The sequence below is a fragment of the Nomascus leucogenys genome, chromosome 20 (assembly GCF_006542625.1).
Source record: "Nomascus leucogenys isolate Asia chromosome 20, Asia_NLE_v1, whole genome shotgun sequence".
Taxonomy (NCBI): domain Eukaryota; kingdom Metazoa; phylum Chordata; class Mammalia; order Primates; family Hylobatidae; genus Nomascus; species Nomascus leucogenys.
This window is the reverse complement of record NC_044400.1, coordinates 76,544,578-76,565,468: the sequence shown is the minus strand read 5'-3', so window position 1 is coordinate 76,565,468 and position 20,891 is coordinate 76,544,578. Positions and strand designations below refer to the sequence as shown.

General features: G+C 48.0%; 1 protein-coding gene and 1 pseudogene across 3 annotated transcripts in view; one reads left to right on the top strand and one right to left on the bottom strand.

The window, feature by feature from the left end:
- The window catches only part of EVC2 (EvC ciliary complex subunit 2), a 146,579-nt gene extending 127,397 nt beyond the window's left edge, over positions 1-19,182 (top strand). The window contains exons 18-22 of one of the 2 annotated variants that reach the window (XM_030800954.1): positions 4,624-4,838; positions 6,288-6,375; positions 12,978-13,174; positions 16,250-16,351; positions 18,492-19,182. In XM_030800954.1, the coding sequence (XP_030656814.1) occupies positions 4,624-4,838; positions 6,288-6,375; positions 12,978-13,174; positions 16,250-16,351; positions 18,492-18,759 (870 nt within the window). In that variant the 3' untranslated portion in view covers positions 18,760-19,182. The remainder of the gene's footprint in view (positions 1-4,623; positions 4,839-6,287; positions 6,376-12,977; positions 13,175-16,249; positions 16,352-18,491) is intronic. The other variant, XM_030800953.1, reaches the window with a different exon arrangement.
- On the bottom strand, positions 8,463-11,161 carry LOC105738277 (annotated as a pseudogene). The gene is made up of 2 exons (XR_001114051.2): positions 11,110-11,161; positions 8,463-8,976 (listed from the first exon to the last, which is right to left on the bottom strand). The product of XR_001114051.2 is annotated as a cytochrome c oxidase subunit 5B, mitochondrial pseudogene (transcript).
- Positions 19,183-20,891: the final 1,709 nt, after the last annotated feature.

Here is a 20,891-nt window from a genome sequence, read left to right as displayed (position 1 = left end):
TTATGGCAGAAGGCAGAGGGAAAGGAGGTACATCTTACTTGGCTGGAGCAAAAGGAAGAGAGAGTGGAGGAGGTGCTACACAGTTTTAAACAACCAGATCTCACTATCACTCACTCACTATCATAAGAACAGCACCAAAGGGATGGCACTAAACCATTCATGAAGGATCCACCCCGATGATCCAATCACCTTCCAGCAGGCCTCACCTCCAACACTGGGGATTACAATTCAACATGAGATTTAAGTGGGGACACAAATCCAAACCATATCAGTCTTTAATTGAATTTAACACCCATTCAAGATAAAACTCCGTAGCAAATTAATAATAGGAGGAAACCTCCACAGAGTACTTAGCCAAAGCCCACAGCAAGTATTACACTCGAGGTGATTAGCATGGAGGCGGATCACTGCCCTGAATTCCAGATGGAGGAAATAGAGCCTGCAGAGGGAAGAGCAGGTCCAAGGTCATTTAGTGAGTTAGGGGCAGAGTGAGACACCAGGAACATTTAGCCTCCAGCGCATGATTCATCTGCTCATCCTAAGTGCCCAAGAAACACCCTCAGTACAGCCCTGAAACACATAGTTGTGCTTTTTACTTGAGACCACACTGATTTCTATTAGTATAATAACTGGTGAGTACAACACTTACATTTTCGATTTTATCCTAAAACTCTTTTGAGTAACTCCTACCTCCAGTTTGTTTAGAACAGAGAGTTAATGTGTCCTGAGTTGGGAACAGCTGATAAATCAGACGGTGCCATATTGTTAAATGAGTGGTAAGGCAATGCATATGATACACTCTTAGTTGAGTTTGCATTTGAAATGAAGACAAGCCTGTTGTTTTGTTCCAGATATTAGACTTGCATTCTGCAATTTGCTCATTCTGTGTAAACCACTTTCCTATTGGGAATGGGCTTTTAGGCTGTTAAACATTCAGGAGAATTAAAAAAGCATGAAATAGAATGCTTTGGAAGAAATTACTCCTAAGAAAACTGTGTCAAGTGCACCTCATCTGATGAAAGATTTAGGCTCATTTTGCAAAATTGGAACATATGCAAGGCTCAGTTGGATCAGAAGGCCAAGTGACAATGATAGGCAAATTTATATGGGACGGACTTACTCCTAACAGATAATGTGACCCCAAACAAATGGTACCCACTGTATTTGCATTTCAGTTTAAATTGCTGTGTGTTTACTTTCCCGAGCCTCACTCGGCATCTTCTTCGTTTATTGTTTTGAAACAGAGTCACTGTCACCCAGGCTGGTGTGCAGTGGTGTGATCTTAGCTCACTGCAACCTTCACCTCCTGGGTTCAATTGATTGTCCTCCCCCAGCCTCCCGAGTAGCTGGGACTATAGGCATGCACCATCATGCCCAGCTAATTTTGTATTTTTAGTAGAGACAAGGCTTCACCATGTTGGCCAGGCTGGTCTCGAACTCCTGACCTCAAGTGATCCTCCCACCTTGGCCTTCCAAAGTGCTGGGGTTACAGGGGTGAGCCACCACGCCCAGCCTCGGCATCTTCTGATCTTCCCTCTGCCTTTCTCCCCATGGACCACTGGCCACCATCTGTTGATTCTGCCTGAGCTTTCTCCTTTCCACCTTTGGCTGCCCAGCTTCACTAATCTGATGTATCTAGACCAGAACAACAGAAATAACCTTGATATTAGCCAGCATCAATGGAGCTCTCATTATGTCCAAAGCAGTGGGCTAAGTGTTTAAACCTCATGTCCGTCCCATGACGTTTTCATACCCATTCTACAGATGAAAGAGCTGAGGCTTAGGAAGTTTAAGTCGTTTCACCAAGGTCCCACAGCGGAAAAGCAGGCTTTAAACCTGCCTCCAAAGCCCATGCTCCTGTCCTAACCTCAATTTCTGCCTACCTCCTTTCTCCCTACTCCAGTTACCCCCCTGCACGGTGGCCAAGGCGATGTTTCTGAAAAATAAAAGTGATGATTCACAGCCCCATCCCCAGCTCTACATTTAAAAATCCCACCTTTCACCGCTCCCTCTCTCAGATCCTGCATTTTAGCCCCTGGACCTTCTTGCTGCCCCCTAAGCACTGGAGACACATTCAGGCATGTGTCCCTTTGAAGGACCTCTGCCTAGAATGCTTCTGCTCTACCTCCTTGCAAACTCCTATCCATATTCTACGACAAACCCAAATGTTATTTCCTCTGTGAAGCCATCCTTGATTCTCCCTGGCAGAGCTGGTCTCTTCCAGCTCCCGTAACCCTCCATCCCAAAGCAGATGATGGATTTCCCATCTCTGCAACTGTTGACGTGAGTCTCTCCCTCACTAGACAGTGAGTTTTCATGTCTCATTCATCCCTGAATCCCCCAATCCATCTATTATCTCTCTTTCCCCGTTTCTGTGTCTTTTTTCCCCTCCTTCCCTTTTCCCTCCCTCCATCCACACTTCCATCCATCCATCATCAACATCTATATATCTATTCATTCATTCAGCAGATACCTGTGGAGTGATTACTGGGGGCATTAGAGCTGAGTGATGGGACCCAGAGTCAGAGACACCTGAAATCACCCCTGACTCTGCCTCTTGCCCAGCTCTGTGATTTCAGGAGATTTTGTTATACTGCCTTGCCTCAGTTACCTTATATATAAAATTAGATGATGAAAAATTCCTATCTTGTGTTATTTTGTGAAGATTAAACAAACTAATTCATGTAACTTTTATAATCTGCTGATACGTCTGGCACCATATTGGCATTCAGTAAATGCCAGCTGCTGTCATCCCATCATCATCATCATTGTTATTATTGTTGCTGTTTCTTCTTCCATGAGCCATGCACTGTGCTGACTGCTGGGGAGAGAGGAGAACACGTCAGCGATGCTCCTGAGGCCCTGCCCTCAGCATTTAAAATCTGGCGAGGAAATCAGCTATGAGGGAAGACAATTCCAGAACCAAGTTTCAGATTCCAGTTGTGCCAGGTGGCAGGCAGGTGTAAGGGTGCAGGAGTTTGGGGACACCATCAGCAGATTATAAACCGTGGGACACATTTCCACCTTATATTCCATTCCTAACCAGGGCTCTCCTGGTGCTTGAAAAGCTCTGTGTGTTCCACTGTTCCTCTGGTGACACAGACAGGCTCAGGTGTGAGCCTCCCTTCTCCTCAAGGTGGGCTGGGGCTGGCATCTGGGTAGAAGTGGGGTCTTTGCCTCCAGCTCCTGGCCATGCTGACAGCATGACGGCACACACTGCTGGAACTCCACTGGGCTGTGTTTCCTTGTGGATGCTGCAGCGAGAGGGATGGTCATAGTTCCACATCTCAGCATGCTGGGAGCCCTGTTCAGGAATTCTCGAAGGCTCAGCACCCAAATGCTTGGGTGGGATAGAAGGTTCTCCACGCTATGGCCTCTGTGCTACAGAGAGATGCAGTCTATCTCTGGCGGATTTTCTTCTGTCATGGTTCTTGAATAGTGTTTCAGAGTCTTTAGGGGGCTTTGAGACCCTTTTGGGTGTTTGATGCGAGCTTTGACCTCTCTGCAGAAAATTAGACCATTTTGTACCTATTTAGGAGGATCAAGGACCACCCTCCCATGGTGAAGTCCAATCAAGGCCTCTTAGGATTTAACACCCTGTCCACCTTCCAGTCCTAATTATAGTACTGACCAATCTGGTAAATACTGAGTTAAATGTGCCTGCATTCTCCAAGGCCTGGGGCCCTCCTGCCTCCCCCCACCACCCACCTAGGCAGGCTGTAGACAGTTTCTTGTGTGAGATTATCTAATCCATCTAGTCCTGGTGGCCCAAGAATGCAGATTACTTCTGTTTGGCCAAGGAGAGACAATGTAGCCTAGTGGTTAAGAATACAATTTCAGAGCCAGCTAGCCTGGCTTGAAATTCAGGATCTGCCACTCAATAGTTACATCATCTGACAAATTAATTTAACTCTGTCTGCCTCAGTTTCTGTACCTATAAAGCAAGAAAACTAAGAGTATGTATTCTGAAGCGTTGTTGTAAGGGTTCAGTGAGATTCATGTATGGAAAGTACACAGAGCAGTGCCCGGCACCCTGACGGTACTGGCGGTGTTTGCCATAGTTGCTGTGTTCCAGCCTGGCTTTCGTCCATGCTGGGTGCATGCAGATACCCCACCATCTGCAGTGACAGGTGCCAGCCGCCAGTCACTTTGCAGGCAGGGAGAAGGAGACACAGCCCTGCCCTCAAAGAGCTCACACTCTAGCAGAAAGGCACAGGACAGTGATTTCAGGTGACAGGAAACGGAGTGCATGCAAGGAGTAGTGAGTGGGCACATGAGGAGAGGGCATCTGCATCTCCCAAGGAACTCAGGGATCCTTTTGCTGAGGAGCCCTGCACCAAGGAGGTTCTTCTTAAGCCGAGGGGTGAAAGAAGACTGGGGATTGGTCAGGCAGACAGAGAAAGGCACTGCAGGTGGAGGGAACGGCCTGTGTGGAGGCATGGAGGTGACACGGGTGAGAGATCGTGGTGCACTCACATTGCACCATGTGGCACAGCTGGATGGGGAACCAGGCAAGACAGCGTCATGCCAGGCTCGTAGCAAGACACCCAGGAGGTCAGATTTTGTCCTCCACCCCACCCACCTTGTGCAGTGGGGCTTACCCTCTGCCCCCTCCTTGTGTAGGAGCTCCAGGAGCTGGAGAGGAAGCTGGAGGACCAGCTGGCGCAGCAGGAGGCGGCCCAGCAGCAGCAGGCCCTGGCAAGCTGGCAGCAGTGGGTGGCCGATGGTCCCGGGATTCTGAACGAACCTGGGGAGGTGGATTCTGAAAGGCAGGTCTCTACTGTCCTGCAGCAAGCCCTGAGCAAGAGCCAGACATTACTGGAGCAACATCAGCAGAGGTATGCTGTGTGCCCCATAACACTCAAAAATGTTAGTCCCCAGCAGGCCTGGAGAACCTGGCATCTCCAACTCAGCCCAACCGTACCCACCTGGGCTCTCACTCTCTTGCCTAAGGTGTCATCCCATTGCTCCAACACGACCTGCTGGCTTTGTAGCATACTCTTTCTTCCCTGATGCCCTTCTTTTCTAAATTTAATATCATTGAAGTTTAACCAAACGTAATATTTTTAAACTTTTTATTTTGAAATACAGACTCACAAGAAGTTGCAAAGATAGTAGGGAGAGTGCCATGTACCCTTCCCCCAGCTTTCCTTCTTGGTAACATCTGACACAATCATGGTGCGTGAATTGACATTGTCACAAGACAGTGAACTAGACTACAGGCCTCATTGCAATTTCACCATAAGCATAGTATTTTATATCCTGCTTTTGTAAAATTATAAAACAGACAGACCCCCAGTCTTTTCGTTGTTGTTGTTCTTTACATTGTTTTTCAATTCACATTAGGCACTTAGCCTTGGCTGTGGCATTAAGAATCCTTGGAAAAACACAATTTTTAACAGCTTCATACTTTTCCACTGTGAATAAAAGATGGACATGGAAAGGATTGGAGGCAAAGTCTATACACAGTGTGGTTAATTTTTGCAAACACACGCACACACTAATTGGAAGGAAATAGACCAAATTTCAGTGGATGTGATTTCTGGGCAGTGAGATTGCAGATGACTTTTTTCATCCTATCACGATCTTCTGTGTAAATGCATGAAAGTGCAGTTCTGTCCCATTGAAATAATTGTGAGGGCGCCCCATCTGCGTGGTTGGAGGGAAATGCTCAAAGGCATTGGCTTGATTTAACCTGGGATTTTAGGGCATATAGTATTCCTATGTCCTGGAGGAGATGGCTTCTGATCAAACTTTTGATTTGAGTTGCACCTGCAGAAGGTTTGGGGTGTATTAGCCAGGAAGAGCATGAGGCTGATCCACAAAGCCGACTTGAATTAGCTAAGGCACGTGTTAAGCAGACCCCCTCGTGTGGGCGTCAGGAAGCCTCATGTGAAAAGGTGTCATCCTTTGGTTCTGGGTCTGCATCAATCCAAGGGCACATGTGGGTGTAGACCCCAGATCTTGGTCTTCTTGGTCATCACCGTGAGGACTGATGCAGAGTTTTCAAAGCAGCATCACAGAGATCACCCTGTAAAGCCATAGGAAAGTCTCCTTGTAGCTCTCATGAAACTTTTCACTTCGAGGAGCCTCCTTCCTAGGGAACCCTCCTTGACATGTTATTTGCAAAGTAGCCTAGGCAAGAAAAGGAAGGCCGTCTCTTTCTATGGACATATTTTTCAAATCATGTGGCTTAGATGTGTGCTTCTTTGTTATTTAAATAACTAGGTCTCATAGTATCACTTTATAACAAAAGTGAACTCACGTGTATTTTATTTTCACTCCAGTTTGAGAGAGGAGCAACAGAACAGTGTCGTGCTAGAAGACTTGTTGGAAAACATGGAGGCAGACACCTTCGCGACCCTGTGCAGCCAGGTGAGAAGGTACTGGCCGGGTCTGAGGCCGCCCCTTGCCAGCACGTCACTTCATCTTTTTCTCAGAATCCACATTTCCTCACCTCCAGGATGGTGATGAAAAGCCAGCCTTGGAACCTGCAGAGCAGATGTGTGCAAAGCCTCTAGCATGGGCCCGGCACACAGAGGACGCTCAATCAGTGCTAATGGCAGCAACCACAACCGTAATCACATGTGCCCCAGTCGATGTCTTTTCTGTGATTTGGCAGGCACCCAAATATTCTCCTTCTTCTCAATCTTTAACTAAGTTTAATATACAAAAAGTAGGTTCTACCGGGAACAAAGTGGGTAAGAGAAAACTGGGCCAGAGCCATCAATCAGTGATACTGCACCCCACACTACACCTCTCTGAGTTGAGATCAGCCAACCTTTCTCATCCTTGGCCAGAGTTGCAGACTCACCTCCCTTCCTGATACAGAGCCCTGAGGCTGTGCACGGAGCCTTATGCAGTCATGTACCTGACTGTCTGCTACCGATCGGGTTTTATACGCATCCTGCGATGGGCTTCCTGTGCTTCTGGTGTCTGTAAGTAGCAGGAAATATAACTTCAGACGGTGGTAAATGCGAGCCATATGACTCCAGAGAGGTGCTTGCTGATGCAGTGACATCAGGGTCATGTTCTGCGATTCTTTCCACAGTTCCTTCTAACAGTTCCAGCTGCCATAACTTTCAGAGCAAGGAGGGAAGAGGTCAAAGAACTGCCACCACGGCTGTTCTTTCTCATCAAGGAAGCAAATGCCCCCAAGTCCCTGCAGCAGATTCTCCCTTGCAACCTGAGAGCTGGCCCGTGGGCCCTGCTAGCTGCAGGGGAGGTGCGAGTCACTTTGCCTCCCCGCCTCTAAGAAGGGAGTCAACAGGAAGGAGGGGTTAGGGCGCTTTTAGGTGTCCAGCCGGCTGCATCCACAGGCACACCCATCTTCCCGAATGAATTCGTTTCCTATCACTGCCGTCACAAATGACCACAAACAGCAGCTTATCACAGCTACAGACTTACCTTAAAGTTCTGTAGGTCAGAAATCCAACATGGGTTTCTCCAGGCTAAAATCAAGGTGTTGGCAGATTTGCCTGCCTTTCAGAAGCTTTAGGGGGAGAATCTGTTTCCTGCTCACTTAAGTAATTGGCAGGGTTCGGCCCATGGTGGTTGTAGGACTGAGGTCCTTGTTTCTTGGCTGGCTGCCAGCCGGGGGATATTCCTGGCTTCCAGTGACAACTACATTCCTTGGCTCATGGCCTCCTTTCTTCACCTTCAAAGCCAGCAAAATTGCATCTCTCTGGCCCTTCTTCCGTTCTCGTCACATCTCTCTCTGACCTAACACAGCACGAAAGGTCTCTACTTCTAAGGACCCACGTGGTGATTATGTTGGAACCACCTGGCTAATCTAAGATAACCACTTTCCCACACTGTCTCAAGGCCCCTGACCTTACTCCCACTTGCAAAGTACCCTTCGCCTTGTAAGGTGACATCTACACAGGTCCCAGGATGGGACCATGGACATTTTGGGGAGGGGTCATTATTCTCTTGACTGTACCAAACAAGGTGCCACTGTTAGCACTGAAGTGACAGTGTCCAAACAGGGCAGGGGAGGAGCTGGTGCTTCCTGAATACCTGCCATGCCCGTTATTCATTTAATCCTTGCAGAAAGATGGGAAACAGGCAGTATTATCCTGTTTTATGAATAAAGGGACTGAGGGACAGAGAGGTGGTGAGGGCATGAGGGCCCGCCACTGCTCGTGGGGGGCTTGGGATTCAGCCCAGCTTGGTGCTGCAGAGACTCTGCTCTTCCTGACCGGCTCTAAAGGGTCTGAAGCAGATGACCACCCCGGCCTGTGTCTCTGCGTAACTGAGCCATCTCCCACTCTCAACTTTGATTCCCCCACCTTTTCCTTTGTTACTTTGAGACTTCACAGAAAGCCAGTGTCACCAGCGGAATTTCACCCAGGTTCATTTCTAGATTGTGGGCCCTTTTAAATTGTGAACTCTATATGCATCTCAGTCTGTTTCTGCTACTACACAAAATTCCTAGACTAGATAATTTATAAAGAATAGAATTTTTTTTTTTTTTTTTTTTTTTTTTTTATGGGAGAAGGAGCCAATGCAATGGCTAGTCTTTACTGGAAAGAAGAAACTTTATAGCACATTTCGAGTAATTGAGTGCAGGTGCTCAGTGTGCCAGCTGCTGGGGCACCAGCTTGTAATGGGCTCCACAGTGGGGGCATCGCTGGGCCTTGCCTTTGTGCAGCCAAAACCAGACGACGCTGGTATTGTCCTCTTCACAGATGCAGCCTACTATTCTCTTGTTGGAGATGGAGGGGACTAAATTAGGGTCTTCCCTGGTGCCTGAAGCTCCCTTTGGGGCCAGTATATTGTATGGGTCCAGTCCCTTCCTTGCAGCCAGCATGACCTCCCTCTCCAACCCAGTCGCCTGCTTTTCATCAGTGGGAACACCACCTCCGGATGCCATGGAGCGCACCGTGGCTGCGCCACTGGGGCCGCGAGCCCTCAGGGCCTGCGCGGCCTGTGCTCCAGCTCTGTGAAGTAATCTTGAAGCCACTGCGTCTGCGACTCAAGAATAGAAATTCTTTATCAATTTTCTTATAATTCTGGAGGCTGGAAAGTCTGAGATCAAGGTACCTGCAGATGCAGTGTCTGGTGAGAACTGCGCTCTGCTTCCAAGACGGTGCCTTGTTGCTGCATCCTCTGGAGGACAGGAAAGTCATGTCCTTATGTGGCAGAGGGGATAGGAAGGCAAAAAGGGCTAAGCTAGTTCCCTGGAGCCCTTTTATAAGACACTAATCCCATTCTTGAGGGCAGAGCCCTCATGACCTCATCACCTTCAGAAGGCCCCCCTTCCTAACAGTGGCATTTGTGGTTAAGTTTCAACATGAGTTTTGGAAGAGACATGAGTTATGTTCAGACAATAGCACTCTGCTGAAGAACTGGCTCTATGCGGAATAAATACTGCCAGACCGGAAGCTCTGGGCAGCAGGAACCAGGTAGGCTTGTTGTTTTTCTCTGTCCCCAACTTGGTACTTTGTATAGTCTGCCCAATAATATCTATTCAGCTGAATTTCTTTCTTCCCAACTCCTGTGTATTAATAAGAGTCCTCCAGAGAAACAGAACTGATAGGATGCGTCTCTATAGAGAAAGAGATTTATTGAAGGAATTGGCTCCCGTGATTGTGGAGGCTGGTGAGTCCAAATTCTGCAGGGTTGGCCTCCAGGCTGGAGACTCAGGAAGGAGTTGCAATTCGAATCCTAAGGCCATCTGCTGAAAGGATTATCTTCTGCTCAGGACTGGTCAGCCTTCTTGTTCTCTCCAGGCCTTCAGCTGATGGCTGAGGCCAGCCACATTATGGCAGGCCATCGACTTCCCTCAGAGTCCACTAATTTACATGTTAATCTCATCCCAAAACACCCCCACAGAGACAACAAAAGGAATGCTTAACTGAACATCTGGGCACAGTGGCCCAGCCAAATGGACACATAAAATGAACCAGCACATCCAGTCTGGAGGAAGCCCCATATTTTGCCATTTTCTTTTTGTACCAGAGAAAAGAATCATCAGGGAAGCTCAGTCCTCCATTTCTCTCTTTGTCCTTCCTCCTCTTGCTGCTCCTTCATCCTGTGGAGAGGAGCAGGGAGGAAGTGGGAGAGAGGCTATCCACTGGCCACCCCGGGCCTCTCTGTCACTCTCCTCTGCCTAGAGAGCTGTGTCCCTGTGTTGCTTTATGGTCCGTTTCTTTAAATTTGTTTTTATATTTTAATTGGGGAACAGGTGGTTTTTGGTTACATGGATAAGTTCTTCATTGGTGATTTCTGAGATTTTGGTGCACCCACCACCCGAGCAGTGTACATTGTACCAATGTATAGTCTTTTTTTTTTTTTTTTTTTTTTGAGATGGAGTCTCACTCTGTCACCCAGGCTGGAGTGTAGTGGCGCGATCTCGACTCACCACAACCTCCACCTCCCTGGTTGAAGCGATTCCCCTGCCTCAGCCTCCCGAGTAGCTGGGATTACAGACACATGCCACCACGCCTGGCTAATGTTTTTGTATTTTTAGTAGAGACAGGGTTTCACCACCTTGGCCAGACTGGTCTCAAACTCCTGACCTCAGGCAGTCCACCCGCCTCAGCCTCCCAAAATGCTGGGATTATAGGTGTGAGCCACCGCGCCCAGCCCAATGTGTAGTCTTTTATCCCTCACCCATCCCCACTCTTCCCCAAGTCCCCAAAGTCCATTATATCATTCTTATGCCTTTGCATCCTCATAGCTTAGCTCCTGCTCCTAAGTGAGAACATACAATATATGGTTTTCCATTCCTGAGTTACTTCACTTAGAATAATGGCCTCTAGCTCCATCCAAGTTGCTGCAAAGGCCATTATTTCATTCCATGTTATGGCTGAGTAGTATTCCATGGTGTATATATACCACGTTTTCTTTGTCCGCTTGTTGGCTGATGGGCACTTAGGTTGGTTCCATGTTTTTGCAGTTGTGAATCGTGCTGCTATAAACATACATGTCCGTGTGTCTTTTTCATACAATGACTTCTTTTCCTTGGGCATATACCCAGCAGTGGGATTGCTGGATCGAATGGTAGTTCTACTTTTAGTTCTTTAAGGAACCTCCATACCGTTTTCCACAGTGGTTGAACTAGTTTACATTCCCGCCAGCAGTGTAAAAGTGTTCCCTTTTCACCCTTTGTGGTCCATTTCTGTCTGTAGATGGTGGCATCAGATTCAAAGCTCATGACCCATGTGAATGCTTTTTGTGTCACCAATTTTAGTAAGACTTGACCCGGTGAATTGACTTGTCTGGAGGATTACTGGAGCTGGAAGGGCTGTGACAATGGGCTGGCCTGTCCCCACATTGACTGGTGGGATCCCAACTATAAAGGTTTAGACCCTGCCTCAGGAAGAGGTGAATTATGAATTATGCCGGGTGTTTATGAAGTCACTGTTTATCCATCTTGTATCCAACAAATGTCTGTTGGTCACTTTCTCTGTTCCAGGAACGGGGTTAAGTGCTGGGGACAGAGAAGCATGTGTCACTGACTTCATCCTAAGAGCCTAGTTCCAGAGGCACACTAGAAATGGGACAGTTACAGCAGAGTTGGTTAAAACCCATGCGAGATCAGAGAAGGGACACCTGACCCAGAAGATGGGGTCAGGGAAGACTCATGTAGAGTCCAAAAGAATGCGCTGGAGAGAGACAGAGAGTAGCTTGGGAGAAATATACTCTAGGCTGAAGGAAGCTCATGGGTAAGGGCTCAGGGGCCTGGGCGAGCAGGACGGTCAGGCAAGAACGAGTATTTCAGTGTGACAGTGGAGGGAGGCCATGGATGGGGAGCGTCAGGACATGGAAGGAGCTTTGGTATTTGGAAAAGCACCTTTCCTCGTGCCTTCACTGAAAGCACTTACCAAGGTCATAGCGACCCCATGTTTCCAAGGGGTCGAGTCCCTGTCTTTGTTTCTCCTGACCTCTCTGTGGTCTCTGGACCCCCAGCCCACCCTTCTGAACACGTTCTCTCCTTGGCTTCCGGCACCTGGACTTGTTCCCTCCCACCCCTGGCTGCCACTTGCTGGACACTGCTTCTTCTCATGGCCTTTGGGCACCCGATAGCTCTGTCCTTGGGCCTCTTTTCCTCTCCAGCTATCCAAAGTGCTGCGATTACAGATGTGAGCCCCCATGCCTGGCCAAAACTTTTAATTTTGAAATTATTTTAGATTCACAAGAAGTTACAAAGCTAGTGTAGAGTTTCAGAGAGTTTCACTCAGTTTTCCCCAATGGTTCCTGTCAGACAGCATCAGAACCAGGAAGTTGACATCGATATAAAATGTACGTACAGTTCTCTGTCATTTTATCCTATGTACATTCATGTAACCAGCAGCACCATCATCAAGACACAGAGCTGTCAACCAACACAAAGGCCACCCTGGGCTGCCCCTTTAAGGCCACACCCACCTCCCCTGCCCCACCCCTGGCATCCACTGCCGCTCTCCAGCTCCAAGTCTCATCACGCCCAGGTGGTTACATGCATGGAATCACGCAGCACGTGACCTTTGGAGACTGGCTGTTTCCACTCGGCAAAATGCCCCTGGGATCCTTCCAGTTCTTCTGACTGCAGAGTGGTATCCTGTGGCATGGGTATAGCACAGTGTCTTTAATCGCCCACTGGTTAGGGACACTTCTGTTGTTTCCAGAGCCTGCACTGCTTGCCTGGTGCCTAATGGCCTCACAGAATGTGAGGAAGAGGAGAAAGTACATTCATTTTGAATCGCCCTGCTGCAGGGCTTTTGCTGTGGGGATTTGGGTACTGCCCCAGTGACTTGAGAGCAGTTGGACGGGATGGACGGAGGCTTTAGAAGCGTCCTGGGGAGCCAAGGTTGCTGACCAAATAGGTTTTTTTTTGACAGCTCTGAAAGTTCGGGAACATGTTTTCCAGACTAAGCTACTGAAATATTTATCACTCCAGGACAGAATGTCCTCAGAATGTGATAAATTAAAAATGACGGTTCAAGTTGAGAGGCGGCGAGGGTCTGAGCTCCCTCTGTTGTTTCCTGTAGGAGCTGAGACTGGCATCGTACCTGGCGAGGATGGCCGTGGTGCCCGGGGCCACGCTTCGCCGGCTCCTCAGTGTGGTACTGCCCACAGCCTCACAGCCTCAGCTGCTGGCCCTGCTGGATTTGGCCACCGAGAGACATGCAGACCACGCAGCTGAGAGCGATGGCGGAGCGGAGCAGGCCGACGTGGGCAGGCGGAAGTGAGTGCCGTGGAGGGGCTGCCTCCCAGGGCACGTCCCTGTCCAGAAGGGTCCCCATGAGTCCTCGAGGTCATGGGAGGCCCATGTATTTTGTCCATACTTTTTAATTTTGTCACCAATTTATTTTTTAAATAGAGTCAAGAAAATAAGTTTACCCAGAGCCATAAATATTTCATGCATGCCCATTAAAGAAAATGTAAAAAAATGCATAAAAAGAGGAAGAAGAGAAAGAAATATCCATGGTTTTACCACCTAGAAAAATGACTGCTAGCATGCTGTTACATTTCTTCCTCCAGAATGTGTTTCTCTGCTGGGTTTTATGAGTGTGTGTCTGCAAGTGTGGGAGCATGTGTTTGTGTGTTGGTACGTAAATGTGTGAGTGTGTTGTGCATGTAAATATGTGTATTTGTCGAGTATGGAGTGAGCACGCTGTGGATACAGCCTTGCTACATTCTGCCTTTCAGAATCTTATAGCAGAAGCGATTTTACTACTTACCTTTTAACTCTCATGCAAACATCCCCCTGTATAATTCTTATCCCATTACTTAGATTATATTTCCTGCTAGTGTTATTAATTTAAATTTTATTCTTTCAATGTTATTGACACGTGGCACAGGTGGATATTATTTTTACTGGTTCCTCATGCTAAGGGGTGTTAGCATAGAGCATGTAACTGTCATCCTGTCACTTGACATTCAGTTCGGGCCCATTTTTTCCTTAATTATGGGTAACTCTGCATAGACAGTCTCCTTTAGGATGGGGCCCCAGCTGTGAATTTGGTCAGTAAAGGCTCTTTATGGGGAAAGGCAGGAAGGGGTGTGGAGTGAGGCGGGTTTGAGGGGCAGCCAGCAGTGCCCCCTTGAGGATGGAGTAGGTGGGGAATGAGGCTGCAAGGAAAGCCATGGCCAGGATGAAAACGTTGAGCACCAGGCTGCAGAGCTCGCAGCCTCAGCAAGGATGCAGAGGAGGCCAGGAGGGCATCTGGGAGCCCGAGAGCCTGCTGAACCATCATGACTGTGTAGATAGCATTTGTCCTGAGAAAAGGGGTAATGTTTTCCTTATCAGAGATACCTTTTATCAGAGTATCTGACCCAAAAAGCCAAGAAGCACTGCTGAGGGTGAATAGAGTCTGACTGGGGTGAGGGGGAGGGTGGGGAAAAGGGAACAACAGCTGCGGGTGTGGGCAGGAGGCCGCAGGGTCGAAGAGCCTTCGTAGTGGCCTTGGGGCCCAGCATAGTCAGGAAGTGGGATGTGGACCGCAGTCAGAGGGCTGGGTGGGCATGGTCAGAGGGCTGGGTGTGGGCTGGTCAGAGGAACAAGAGGGAGCCAGAGGGAGGCCACCTCTGCCAAACTGAATGTCCAGTGACAGGATGACAGTTACATGCTCTATGCTACGCCCCTCCATGGAATATTAGGAGCCAATCATATTAATATTATTAATATTAAAAATAAAACCAGCTTTCACAGCCTGGTTTTCCCAGTGCGCTGCCTGCCTGCCTGCACGGACATGCAGGTGGCAAGTATTCAATGTGACTCTGGAGTAGGAACGTGTGTGGCTGCAGGGAGGCCACTTCCGCCTGCCTACCACCTCTGTGGACCTTGTTTTTGGTGCTTCCCCTTCAGCCAGCTTAGTTTGAGAGGCCAGTGGGGAGAGATGGACAGGCCAAGCTAGGACGAGGCAAGAGGGCTTGAGGTCAGTGCCATCATGGGCATGAGCATGGCCTTCCTTTGCCCAGCCTCATGGCCAGGCAGCCTGGATGACTCTGGAGTCCCAGGCCACTAACCCAATCTCTGAGGGCAGGGCATACACTATTCTTGTGTCCCCAGCACCTGGCATCCGGCCATTACATCAGTTATGAGTCTTGGGTTTCAAGCAATGGGAACTGAATAATTAATCCAAGCAAGAATGGAGTGTATTGAGGGCCATGTCAGAATCCAGGAAAGAGCCAGTGTTCAGGCCTCAGGAAGGGCAGGGCCAGGGAAGCACTCAGGGCGTCCTCTCTGGGGTGCTGCCTTCAGAGGACTGCCCTTCTCTGCTCCAGGAGTTAGACTCCTGGGAGAGAGCCTGCCTGGCCCAGTGTAGGAAAGGCTCCATCTCCACCACCAGCTGAGCAGGTGTGAGCCACCAAGGCAGGGGAATGAGTCTAGCACATCCTTTATTGGCTTGACCTGATGCCTCCCACTTTCCTGGGCAACACTCTCCAACGCCCTCTCCTTCAGTCTAGGACCACTCACCTTCATGGCTTTAGGGCTCCCTGCCTAGCCCACCTTCCAGGCTTCCCCTGTGCTTTCCCAGCTTCTGTATTTGTATATGCATAAGGCACTTGTGAAGCTCCCACTGTGTCCTCTGTCTTAGATACTAGGGCTACGTGGAGGGTAAGAGACAAAGCCCTGCTTGCGTAGAGCATTCATCCCAGTGGGGGAGGCAGCCAGTATGTAAGTCAGCGCACAGATCCCATTCCTTTGTGAGTGCCCCAAGGGCTCCCTTTGCTCAAATGTCTCCCCCATCCCCAGTCAGCCCTCTTCTGTCTGTGATGCCCTAGACTTGGCCCCTTGAGGGCAGAGGTTGCATCTTGATGAGGCTGTAGAAGGCGTTCGATGGATGTGCAGTGAATGAGTAAAGAATAAATGGTGAACATTCTGGGGATGGGGTGTCCTAGTGGCAACCAAAGGTGGCATTGAGAGATGGGTAGGATTACTCATCACTTAAAGATTCTATTCTTTTTTTTTCTTTTTTTTTTTTTTTGAGATGGAGTCTCGCTGTGTTGCCCAGGCTGGAGTACAATGGTGTGATCTCGGCTCACTGCAACCTCCGCCTCCTGGGTTCAAGCAATTCTTCCTGCCTCAGCCTCCGGAGTAGCTGGGATTACAGGTGCCAACTACCACGCCCTGCTAATTTTTGTATTTTTTAGTAGAGACTGGGTTTCACCATGTTGGCCAGGCTGGTCTTGAACTCCTGACCTCAGGTGATCTGCCCGCCTCGGCCGCCCAAAGTGCTGGGATTACAGGCATGTGCCACTGCGCCTGGCGAAAGATTATATTTTTGAAACTGTAAGACTCCCTTCTTGCCTGCAGGAAACACCAGAGCTGGTGGCAAGCCTTAGACAGCAAACTGCGAGGAGGTCTGATAAGCAGAGGATTAGAAAAGATGCTGTGGGCCCGCAAGAGGAAGCAGAGGTAATGATGGGCACCTGCTCATGTGGCTGGGGAGGGGGTGAGCTAAGCTGCCTGTGGGCCAGGCTGGGGAGGCAGCAGGTGACAAGGAAAGGAGGTTGCTGCAAACAGATGAAGATTTGTGACCCTGAAGACCACAAATCTTTATTCAGTGGGCTGAGTTTAGAAGCTGAAGATGAGCTGTGGCTAGCAGTGAGAGAATGTCCTCAACATTTATTAACATTTACATTACTGTATTTATTTTAGCTAATGGCTATTTTTAATGGAATGTAATTAGAAGAATTCCTTATAGCTACTGTTCACAAAGTCCTTTCATGTCTTGCTGCATTGAGCCTTCCAGAAAGTGGGGATGATAAAATGGAAGCTCAGGGAGGTCAGAAGAAGAGGCCCCAGGTCGACAGCTGGTAAACAGTGGCCATGAGATTTGGGGCTGCCTCACTGCCCCCTTTATTTCCTTAAACTTCCAGCCTTGCACTCTTTACTTTCACCCCAATGCCTTTTTCCTTGGCTGTGGCTATCACACACCTACAGAGCAGAGGGAAGTGAGGGGCAGAGTGGCCTTAAATTGCTGCAAACCGTTGTCCAATGTCTTCTGTTATTCCAGCTAGAGAAGATGTGGATACAAAAAGCAACATCAGGTAGGTTCATAAGGGGTTAAACAGTGATATCGGTGTGTACTCCGGAAACAGTGGCTGTTCAAGGGACATGTCTACCTCAGTCCTGCCCCTTCCACAATTTCTCAGAGCTCAGTTGAAGGTGCTGAGACCAAGCTTCATAGATTATTCGTGATAAAACGCTTGGAACCATTAGTAGCCTGGTTATCATAATATAGTCTCAGATAAGTTAGATCAGGATATTGGCTAAGAGAAGTACATGCAATCCCAGAAAAAGAAAATTAAATTCATTCTATAGAACTCTAAAATATTCCATTAGGAACATTCCTAGGCTGCACTAATAGAAGTGGAGTGGATACAGATCAAGAGACATGATAGTCCCACTGTCCTGGCTCACTCTGCGGGCCTTTGCTCTGCCTAGAGGCACCATGGACCTATGGTGGAGACACAGAGCTGGGTTTGAATCCTTGTGCAGACTTACTAGCTCCAAGGGCAGTAATTAGTGATGATGGCAATGGAGTGGAATCTACCACATACCTTCTGGGAGGGTCAGCAAGCCTGCCATTGACATGCAGCAGGTGCATCCCCAGTGACATGGCCTTGTCCTGCCCTGCTTGGGCAGAGAGAGAGCGCTGTGGCTTTCAGGATGCATAGGGCTCTTGGTCGTAGTCACGATCATTATCAAGAGCAGCCTGGGAGTCGGGTTGGACTGCCCATGGCCAGGATTCCAGCAACCTTTTTATGGGACATTCTCAAAGTGTGCCACACTCTTCTATGGCAAACACATTTTGCCTGACTTCTAACTGTTGCTTTGTAACCAGGTTTCATCAGCCTGCTTTTAGAGTGAGGCCCATAAATGTTTAACAATTGGCTGGTGGGGAGGAGGGCAGTGATTTCTGATTTGTAGCATTTGCCAATTTCCATGGTGTAAATATTCCCACCATGGCTGATCTGATGTCACGCTAACAACATGACGACAGTGGGCTCGCAAAACTCCTGAAAATGGGCTGGGTGTGGTGGCTCATGCCTGTAATCCCAGCACTTTGAGAGGCCGAGGTGGGCGGATCATGGAGTCAAGAGACCAAGACCATCCTGGCCAGCATGGTGAAACCCCATCTCTATTAAAAACAATTAGCTGGGCATGGTCGCAAGCGCCTGTAGTCCCAGTTACTCAGGAGGCTGAGGCAGGAGAATCACTTGAACCCGGGAGGCGGAGGTTGCAGTGAGCTGAGGTTGCGCCATTGCACTGCAGCTGGGCAACAAGAGCGAAACTCCATCTCAAACAAAACAAAAAACTCCTGAAAATGGAATGGTGATGAGCCAGGAAGAGTTGACTACAGTGCACCACTGTTACAGGCTTCAGCTAATTTTACAGCAGTCTGGTGACCAAGGGGAAAAATAACCTTTCCTTAAAATGGCACTGGGTTGGGGAATTCAGGACCCAAGGAGGGATTCTCTTGGAGAACTCAGAACACTCCAGAGGGTACACTGCCAAAAATATTGAATTTGATCTTTTGCTATTTCTTTAGCATATTACAGAAGACATGTCTCCCTCTCAGAGAGAGGATGATATTCTCTGGAAAAGGAAGTTGGCCACACCTGTCACTGGAGCCCATTGGCGAACTGGCCCCTGTACCCATTGTAGGGGCAGAAACCATTGATATATTAAACACAGGAGAGAAGCTCTTTATATTCAGAAATCCAAAGGAGCCAGAGATCTCACTGCACGTTCCTCCCAGGAAAAAGAAGAACTTTCTGAATGCCAAAAAGGCCACGAGGGCCTTGGGCATGGACTAGCCCAAGGGAAAGCCCCGCGGGAGCATCTGAAGACAGAAGGGATGATTTTCTCCTGCCCACCAGTGTTTGTTTATAATGTACAACTCACAAATATAAATTGCACATGCAGAAGGCACAGACCCCCCAGTGCATGCCGACTTCCACAGACTTGGTTTAATCTTGTCTCATGAATTTCCAGATAGCCCACTCTCTTCCATATCACAAGGACATAAACACTCCTTCCTTTCAGCCCCACCTCCCCAGGGCCCTGGAGGAGACCTCCACCCTGCAATCCACACCCCATCCTCTGCTGCATAAGCTATGGGCTGTGTGTTGATAGCCAGATTCTCTGCTCTTATGTTTTGTATTTGTTACATATTCTATTTTTATAAAGGGAATTTTAAAAAATAAATGTGTTTTGCACAAAGCTGTTTATTATAAAACACATGTTTGCTTTATGTAGGAAGCATTTATTTGAAATTATGTCTTACGTTTTGTTCCCTGTGTGGTGTTCAATAGAGAGATTCGCCCTCCATCACTCCAGTTGCCAAAACGTGTCAGCCCCTGGGGTCTACCATCACCAATTCAAATCAGGGTTATTTTCCCATTTTACAAATGAGGAAATTCAGTGGCGTAGAAAACTGAAGTGATTTTTACAAGATCATAAAGCTCATAAATGGCAAAATCAGGATTCACACTTTATGGCCCCCAAACCTTGTCCTTTCTCCTGGCCTTGATCCATGGACACATAACAGCCCTCACACAGTTACCTATAAACAGACTCCATACAAGTGCTTGTGTTTTACCAAGAGCTTGTGTAAATGCTGACCCTTCCCATCCACACAGCACTGCCTGAGGCCAGTGATGTCTCACCGGGGCTGGGCCATATCATGGTATCAGCCAGGCAAATGATACAATTACAATGGGTATTCTCTGACAGTAGGGGATGGTTAGGATGAGAGTCCTCTCACTAGCAAGGGAGAAAAGGGATGATTGATAAAAAATCAAATATCCGTCACATGAGAGTTGCTGCTAGACCCTTCCAACAACTTTAACCTACTTTTTAATGATCACTAATACCCCAGCAAGGTGAGTATCCCTATTCCCATTTTACTGCCAAGGAAGCTGAGACTCAGAGTTTAAATAATTTGCCTATAATCAAACCACCTATACGGGAGGAATCCTCAATTTGAACCTGAGTTTTGTAACTAAAATGCCTATTTGCCATGGATGTCCCGTTTCCATTGGCAACCAGAAGACCAAGTCTTATTTGCAGTTTCCCATCAGCATGCATGCAGCACCCCGACAAGGACCTTCACTGGGGTTGCACTTCTCCCAGGGGACAGCAGCTGCGCACCGTCTTCAGCTGCCACTTGACTGCATGACTGCATTGACGGGAAGGTGCAGGTAAGCAGTTTGAATGCAGGAGAGAAGAGATGATGGCGCCAGTTTTCCCATCCATCAGAAGGTCCAGTGGGCCTCGAGTGAGAACAGAGAAAATGGAGTGATTTTTACACACAGGACAGCAGAGTGGAGAATGCATGGTCTTGGGAATAAGCAGACCGGAGTTCAAATCCTGCTCCACTACTTGAGGGCCATGTGTTCTTGGGCAAGTAGATATAATTGGATCTGTAAAGTCCACCACATCTATGTTCTTCTCTACCTTTTTATGGTAATTACCTGCATTTCTGATAATTTCCTGCTTCTACAGGGGCTCTGATAGAATTATGCATAGTTGAAAGTAGATTGCATGCAAAGATTTCAAAAAATGGCTCAAAATTATAGGCCGAAGCCTGATTGAAGAGGCTGTTAGCAACAACAGGAGGTGCCCAAGCTGCTCAAAATCTAGCATTTGAACCTAATAATAACTCCTTATGTTAATAGACAGAGAAACACTAACTGCTAATTTACCTTTTGTAAACTCACCGCACAAAATAATGCCAAGATGTGTTGGGGAAAGCCTGTGTTTCTGGAATCAGATAGACCAGGTTTAAATTGTGGCTCTACAACTTCTTAGCAGTCATTTTACCACTCTAAACTTCAGTCTCTTTATCTGTAAAACAAAGATCCTAATGTTGTACTTCACAGTAGGGATGTTGTAAAGAGTGAAGATACTAGATATTATGTCTGTAATGTCTGATGAAATGTTGGTG